At 36.2% G+C, this 8,407-nt stretch overlaps 2 protein-coding genes across 4 annotated transcripts; both read left to right on the top strand.

The window, feature by feature from the left end:
• Window positions 1-159: 159 nt before the first annotated feature.
• Window positions 160-2,456, top strand: LOC122023657 (fibrous sheath CABYR-binding protein-like). Of its 3 annotated transcripts, XM_042581901.1 has the most exons (3): window positions 160-371; window positions 697-1,419; window positions 1,519-2,456. In XM_042581901.1, the coding sequence occupies exons 2-3, from the start codon at window positions 712-714 to the stop codon at window positions 2,119-2,121; spliced, it is 1,311 nt and encodes a 436-aa protein (XP_042437835.1). In that variant the 5' UTR covers window positions 160-371; window positions 697-711; the 3' UTR covers window positions 2,122-2,456. The 3 variants fall into 3 exon arrangements, with proteins under 3 accessions (XP_042437835.1, XP_042437833.1, XP_042437832.1); XM_042581899.1 differs by having other exon boundaries at window positions 161-371; window positions 676-2,456; XM_042581898.1 differs by having other exon boundaries at window positions 162-371; window positions 697-2,456.
• Window positions 2,457-4,891: 2,435 nt separating this feature from the next.
• LOC122024941 (auxin-responsive protein IAA4-like) lies at window positions 4,892-6,143 on the top strand. The gene is made up of 4 exons (XM_042583681.1): window positions 4,892-5,237; window positions 5,410-5,615; window positions 5,699-5,795; window positions 5,901-6,143. Exons 1-4 carry the CDS (start codon window positions 5,074-5,076, stop codon window positions 5,953-5,955), a joined length of 522 nt encoding a protein of 173 aa, XP_042439615.1. The 5' UTR covers window positions 4,892-5,073; the 3' UTR covers window positions 5,956-6,143.
• The last annotated feature ends 2,264 nt before the right edge of the window (window positions 6,144-8,407 follow it).

The raw sequence follows: 8,407 nt of genomic DNA, 5'->3' as shown, positions 1-8,407 counted from the left end.
TATATAGAGAAGAGAGTCAAGAGAGGACGGTGAATGCGAAGGTAGAAGACAAAGTTATTTTGGACAGACCAGTTGTTAAGAGGCAGGCACCCTTTGACATTTCTGAAAATTGGATACCTTTCAGATGATTTTAAAATTTTAAGACACTTTATTAGTTTCTGTCTTTATTTTTCTCGGTGCTGCATGTGGATCGACTCGTGCCAGCTCATGCTTGAAGTGCTTCCTAATTGAGCCACTGGTGTCTACATCACTCAGACCACACATAATCCACTGTCTCTCCTGATCCTCCAATTCTCAGTCTCTGCTACTCCAACCAGAGATTTCTCAAGCCATTTCTGACGCTCCTGTGGAAGATCAATTCAGTTACTGAGGTGAGTTAGAAATAAGCTATTATTCATCCAATAGCCAGTGTGTTCCTATACTTCAATTTTTCTCATGATGAGTTTTAGGTTGTTGAATCTTGCATGTTAGCCTCTGCTTTAGTATGTTTAGTCTGTGGAAGAGTTGTTGTTGCATGATCTATGAGATGCCGTAGATGCATAAGCAATTGGTGGATCAGAGAACGTTGTCTGTATTTGTTGTCTTCTTTTGGGGGATGCTTCCTTGAAATCTACTACACACACACACTCTCTCTCTTTCTCTTTCACACACACACATCTGATATACAAATTCTAGTACTCTTTCTGTTCGTTTCAGGAGAGCAAGTGTCCTATGCTAAGTTTACAGAAGATGGAGAAGATCGTTTCAGATGATACAAATATTACTGATGAGCCGAGTCTTTCAAAGCCTGAGGATGTAGAAGGAAATGAACAAGGGGGGAAAATCATACAGGTGGACGTAGCAAGTGCTGAAGCAAAGGATGAAAAGAAAAAAGAAGATATTGCGATCGAGGAGGCGAAGGAAGACATAGAAAGACCAGCGGAAGACAAGGGCTTACATGATTCAACTGATGTACCTAATACTCAACCAGCCGAGGTTTCAGAAGCATCTTTCTCCGAAGATCCAGTTGAGGCACCGAAAGAAATTGCTCAAGAATCATTTGAAATAAGCAATTCCTCCTTGCTAGAAATCGACAAGCATGTCGAACCGTCCTCCCAGAGCCATGCCAATGGCACAAAAGATCCAGTTGGAGCACCAAAAGAACTCGAGATTTCAGAAACTGCTACCGAAGAAGAAAAAGGTGTTCAAGAATCGACAGCAGATGTTTCTGCAACAGATGACAATCCTGTCGAACAGGTGCCTGAAACGGTTGCTCAGGAGCCTTCTGAAGCAACCTTAGTCACCACCACTGGCGCAGCAGAAAAACCGGCAGATGAGGAGGTTACAGTTGATACAGTTGAATTAGTCAGCCGTCAGCTACCCAAGGAAGAACTTCCTCACAGTGGAGCTACAGAGCCAACTGAATGCCCTGTAAATGAGGTTCCTGAAATTGCTCAATCTGAAAGTTCAGATGTTGTTCCTACTGAGCCTAAGCAAGTTCAAATTGAAATCATTGCTGCCGAACTGTCCGATACACAGGTAGTTTCAGAACCCGAGGACAAAACTGTCGTCGTATCTTCGGATGACACTCCCACTAGTGAAGTTGTTGAAGGTATCGCAGAGCTAGAAACTGAGGCTAAAATGAAGGATCAAGAGAATAATATAGACAACGAAAAAACGACTTTAACTGACACAGCACAATCCATTACTGAAGGTGTTGTAGTTACTGAAGATGCAGAGAACGGAAATTTGCAAGTACAAAATCCAAATTCGGTCGAACTCACTCGAGACATTAAAATGGTTGGAGTTGAAACTGAGGTGCCTTCCAACAATCAGTTAGAGACAGAATCAAAGCCAAATAAGCAAACTCTTCTGGATAAATTTGCAAATGAGAACACAGAAGAGAAGAAGCAAGAGCCTGCACAAGTTGACCCTGGAATTTTAACTGAAACCAACAAAGATGGCGATGCTACAAAAGCAGATGAAGAGACTACTAAAGCAGAACTATCAGGTAAGAAATCTAAAAACATAATGTCAAAAGTGAAGCAGTCGATTGTAAAGGTGAAGAAGGCATTGATTGGGAAGTCACCAAGTTCCAAAACCATGGTAGCTGAAGGAATTGATGACACAAAAGCTAAGTAGGCGAAGGTTTCTTATGAACACGTTGATTGCGTTGGTTACATGGTTTGTTCTATTGGTTGTTTTCCTTTTGCATATGTGTTGCTTAAGCATGTTGTGTAATCTGCCAGCCCTCGACACGACTTCACGTGTTTATGGAAGCTAAATATGCTTGCGAGGTTCTTTGAACGTATGCAAAACAAGGGGGAGGTTGTAATTAAAGCTTGGCCTTTGAACAGGTCATCCATGTAAAGTATGTGTGTATTGTTCTTTACCTTTGTGGTTTCATTTGGCACTGTATTGTGGAATCATGATATTCTTGGAGGTGTTCATATAATTTTCAAAGCATTCTTTTGGTTGATCATTGTATCAAATATGATGTTTATCCATGCTACGTAACCACTCAAATATTGGTGAAAACGAATTAAAGATGAGAATTTCGTTCTTGAATTGTCAATTACTTCCTTTGGTGTACGAATCAAATAGAGTTGAGTGCTGAAAGATGCTTAGTTGTATTGGCCTTTTTATTCGCTGGGACTTCCAAGTGGAAGGGCTGTGAGATAAGATGAAGCCCATGATTGTATGACTCAATATGATGGAAGGAATGTGATGAGTTAGTTGTAGGGCAGTGACCTTTGGTGTCTAGGGCCAGAAACACTCCATTCAAGGCATCCTTGTCAATCCCAATCGATTCTCATTGTATTATTGCAAGCAGCAATCATTTTAAGATTCATAGTACAGAGTTGGCATGGCCTATTGATAGTGGGGAAGTTAACAAGCATCATTTATTACAAACCTGGAGCTGGAAACCATCAGATCCGTGCCACGTCTACGATCAAGAAGAAAAAGATTAGCCCAAATTCTTTTGCTACGGTATCCAAAGAAAGTTTTGAGACAGGCTTTTCTATGTGGCTTCCAAAGGTAGGTATACACTTGGATTAAGTTCATCTCATCTCAATCTACCATTGAGTGTCTCAGGACTAAGCCTGTTTACCTCAGACAACTCCTGAGCACCTTGGCTCGTCCTAGAGCAGTTACCACTTGGGTCAAACCTGAGTTACACATTATATACACCACAATTTACACTTTTAATTGCTACATTTATGAAAGCTCAAAGCAGCCAGCATGAATAGTTTTCATCAAATTAAAAGGAGAAGAGACACAGCCTTGTAGAGATCCAAAGCAATGGGGTTGTCCTAGGGATGCAAAACTCGAGTTGTCCACATGCAAATCTTTCATGTGAACATTGGAATACGTAAAAAAGGTTAACCTAAAGAAAGCACTCTTTACTTGTATTACTGCTACACCTTTCTCTTTGTCATTACTTTAGGAGCAAGATAGGTCAGATGTCTCCTTGAATCGACTGATTCGCCTGCATTGATGTTCTTGCATTTAAAACTCTTATGCCTAGTATTAAATGCTTGGAGCCCTCCGGCCGGCCTTGTTATTCTCCTGCAATCCAATTTAAATGAGCTTTTATATAAATGGTGTCATAATCCTCTTTCAAAGTTTTCCCAACAATCCACGACTTGTCTACTTATGACAGCCTTTAAGTTCCTTTTACTAACATGATAAACTCATGTGACAAGTTTTCTATAAGTTTGAACATTCTGATAAAAAAGGGAATGAGAAAAAGGCATTAATATCATGAAGCAAAATTGACAGCATAACCAACTTGCCTTCTACATATCGATATTTTTTCTCGACTTAGTGTATATGAGCGCAGAAGATTGTTGGTTGGTTTGGTGTGTTGTCAACTCGATCTTTCTTGCTGTAATTGACATGGGATATTGTTCAGGGCATGTCTCCTTCAATTAGCCTTCATGTCTTGCTTTTAGGAGGATCTCATGCATTATTTTAAGCACCATACGACTATAATTAACCTTTTAGCAAATGTGAGACTCAAGGATGACTCTTCATTTTCGCGTACATCTTGTGCAAAAAGGCGGGTTCCGCCGTCCAGCGGCCCCCTAGGCCTGGCCCCACAGGGATCCTAGGAGGAGGTAAATCAGCGGTGAATGCTGGTCCGGGTAAAGCGTGGTGTCTCCGAAATTTAACACAGCCGGCCCAGATTATTCATCCAGTGCGCGTCCGTGGACCTTCGACCCTACGACTCATTGTGCAAGGATGCCACGCCTTAATCGGTTGATCCAGCCCGCGGGGGCATTTTCGCGTACATCTTGATCCTTGAGATACTATCCTCATCCTAAGGTGTCTTTGATGAATATACAAAAGGCACAATGCTATTAAAAATTACAAATATACACAAAAAAAAAAAAAAAAATTCCCCAAAAGCAAATGTAAACTTTTCAAATTGAATGTGACAACAGAACTTTTTTTTTTTAATAAAAAAGGAAAGCAGAAACCAGGTAGGAATTGGTGGACTGTGTGCCTGTCAAATACTTGGAGTTTTGCTTTTTACTGAATCCTTTGCCTGCATTGGTTAGCTTTGGAAACCTGCTGCTATTAGGCCACACAATGCATTACACATGTATATATATATATGATCAATGAAGCCCAAACAAGCAGACATGAGGATTTAATTGCATGTGGTTTAATGAGAAAAGATGAGACCTGAAGGAGAGGGCTGGGGGTGCCTTGTCTCCCTACTGCATGGGAACTTGCTTTTACTGCCCAATCTTGGTCAATAAAAGAGCCAGGAAGATGGTGGCTTGTCTGTTCACTAAAAAGAAAGCTTCTTCAATTGCTTTGACCTTCTGCTATACCTTTTGACAAATTTTCCTGTGTGAGAAAAGAATATAAATATAGCTCTTCATTTTGGCACACCGGGCTGTATTTCCTTTTGGGTATAGCACTTGAGCCAACGCCATTGTTACACCACCAACTCCATAACTGCATTACTGAAGCTTAACGGCGTGGCCATAATTTTGAAGCATTATAAAATTCTAGCCACTTTGCTTTACCATTCTCTATCTTTTGTGATCACTAAGCTAGCAGCAGCTCCAAGCCTCCAACATGGGAGGATACTGTAACTCCCCTTCTTCTTCCATAGACAGCAGCTGTGACCCTGACCTCAGCACATCTTCCATCTTTGAGCAAAGGAGAGACTTGAGCACTGAGCTAAGGCTAGGCCTTAGCCTCTCTTCATCCTCTTTACAACACAACTCTCATAAGGAAAAGTAAGCATCCAAATTAAAGAAGCTGCTCTGTTTCTCCTCCTTGTTGTTCGTGTTTCACTTGCTTCTTAATTTTATTAATGTTAGTTTACAGATCGTGCATGCTTTAGTAAAGTAAACAACACCATTTAATTATATTTCAGATTCGATTTATATTGTTTATTTTCCTGAATAGGGATCCACTTTCTGACTGGCCACCAATCAAACCACTTCTTAGGAGCACACTCGAGGGCAAAGCGCATCAGAGTAACTCTGAGACATTCTTTGTAAAGGTTTACATGGAGGGAGTTCCAATTGGCAGGAAACTCGACTTGTTCGCGCATGATGGCTACGATGATCTGATAAAGTCCCTTCGTCGAATGTTTAGGACGACGATCACATGTAACGACTGATATAATTAATATTGTATTGATGCGCAATGCAATATGATCGGCCTAACTGATTTTGCTGAACATTTTAACCAGGCTCCCATGTTTCCCAAGTGCCACTAGAGAAGAGCCATGTGCTGACTTACGAGGACGAAGAGGGAGATTGGATGATGGTCGGAGATGTGCCATGGGAGTAATAAACCTACCTCGATCTAAGATATACATATACTTCTTTCTTTCTTTCTTTCTATTCATTTTAATTTCTAACATGATCATCTGCTTTATTTTCATTTTACAGGTTGTTCTTGAGCACCGTCAAGAAATTGAAGATCACTAGAGTTGACAAATGCTAGTGTTCCTCTCTCAATTCCATTTTTTGTTTGTTTTCTTTTAAGGTTTGTTCTCATCGTAAAGAGTTATTCTTGGTTACTTGTAAGAGCACACAAATGGTATATTGTATTTAGGCTGTGTTAGTTTATTTCACGGAAAATATTTTTTAATACTTATATTTTTTAATAAAAAAAATTCTATTCTTTATATATATTTCAAACATTACTTACCAAATGCACCGACTGAACATCTTCGTCTAAGTTGAAAAAATATTTACCCAGAACAAAATACATCCACCATGGCTGTATGATAACACATTAGTTATTATTTCATAAACTAAAATAATATAAAATTTAATGATAAAGTTGATATAACTTTTATTTTTTTTAATATATCAGAATTCAGAACATATATATTTTGCATATATCAAACTATAGCTTTTAACAGTTAGATCCTATTCAATCGCTATTTGTAGGCTGATCAAGGTTCAGAACTCATTATTCAACAGTTTGGAATTATCGATTTGACGGTTTCGGATAAGTTGATTCTTAAGCTTGGTTCATAGTTCACCATGATTCATCCAGGTTCAAAATTATTATATTAAAACAAATTATATATATATATATATATATATATATCAAAATTGACTTTTTCATCTGAAAATTATATTTCTTGGATTTTTTTCTCGACTTTGGTCCAACCATCGAGGGCTTCCAATGAGTCATGAGATAAAGTCAATCGATCACCGTTCGTTTAATATGTTATCGTCAACATTAAACGTCTACCATAACAACAGTTGACACTGGACAAGATAAAATTTTTTGATGATCAAGGATAAGATGGGAAAGCTTTGAACCTTATGTGATCACTATTTTAGAATATCGAAATTTTTACTATATGCTTCATTAAAATCAAAAGAATTCATAAAATAATTTTTAAACTTTTGTGTGAAACTTGAAGAATCTCGTTGATGTTTCGTCTATTTTTTTTAATAAAAGTTATATTTTTTGTAAGTTTAGTTTGTATTTCATAATTTATGTAATATTGATTATAAATATCATAAATAAATTCTAATATCATATATAATATTAGCGGGATTAGGAGAAAGAAAATTTTTACATGGAATTAAAATGTCATAATACAAAGGATCTAAAGTAAATAAAATTAGATCTAAAGTAAATGTAATTAAATAAATTTCAGAAATAAAATAAATATTTTTTTTCCATTTAGTTTTAGTAGTTAATATGCGAGAAGATAAAAACTTATTATTAATATGTTTATTTAAAAATAATACTATATTAGAAAAATTATCTAAACTAAACGAGCAATTAGATAATAAACACTGAAAAATTGTTAGATTGTATCTTTAAATATTTTTAAAATTTCACAAATATTGCAATAAATATTTTATTGTTGTGAAAATAAATATATATTAGTGATGACAGCCGAGTTTTTCTTTCTTTTTTCATATATGCAATCAAACTTCATTTAACTTTGCTCTTCAGTTGACTTAAAGGAGGGACATATAATGGTATCCATTTTTTTTTCTTTTCTCATATATACAATTAGCCGAGTTTTGTTTGTATGAGAGAGTTGAAGTAAACAAACCTTTGTATACAGAAAGTTGGAAATAAAGTTTTTTTGAATATGAGAAGTATATGCAAAGTTAAAGTTGTGGTTGGAAGTTTTTCTTCAATTTATTCAAAATAGAAATCTTTTTGATTTTTTTTCTCGAGTAAAAAGATAGAGGGCAAGAAAAAACAGAGAGAATAAGAAAAATGAAATTTTAATTCAAAATTTAAATTTAATTCTAAAATTAAATTTAATTTCAAAAGTAAACTTATTTTCCCTTTTTTCCCTATCTTATATTAATATCCTATCATATTTAGATCAAATCCAAATCCGTATTTACTAACCCAGAATTTATACAATTTGCTTTAAGTTTGGTTTAAAATCAAACCATTTGGTTTAATAACAAAATCGCTTGATTTAATAATTAAATCTTTTTTAATTAAAATCAAACAAATTTACTTCATAATTAAACCAAAGAAGTTCTAACTCATCTTCAAAAGAGATGTCTCATCCGCATTTCTGTTATGCCAAACTTTTTTCATATTTTCCCTTTATCTGGTCAAATTATACTTAATATCTCTCGATTTGAGAATCTAATTCTCAAACTCGTTTTAAGTCCTTCGGATAAACTCGTAATACATGTGACTTTATAAGTTTCCAATTATGTTGGACATCCATAATTAATTATTAATTATAGATCGATCACGAGTGACATCTAGTAGTACATCATGATCCCCAATTGATCGAAAAATCACAATTAATTTCAGAACCAATTCTAAATTCTTCAGCAGCTACAGTTAGTCATGTATTGTTCCTTTCACTCGTCTTATATCCAGTTGGTTCAAGATATAGTCTATGTGTCAATTTTCACTAGGCTGACTACGTTACACCTAGTCCAAGTAA

Source organism: Zingiber officinale, chromosome 9B, assembly GCF_018446385.1.
Source record: "Zingiber officinale cultivar Zhangliang chromosome 9B, Zo_v1.1, whole genome shotgun sequence".
NCBI classification, from domain to species: domain Eukaryota; kingdom Viridiplantae; phylum Streptophyta; class Magnoliopsida; order Zingiberales; family Zingiberaceae; genus Zingiber; species Zingiber officinale.
This window is presented reverse-complemented; position numbering and strand designations above follow the sequence as displayed.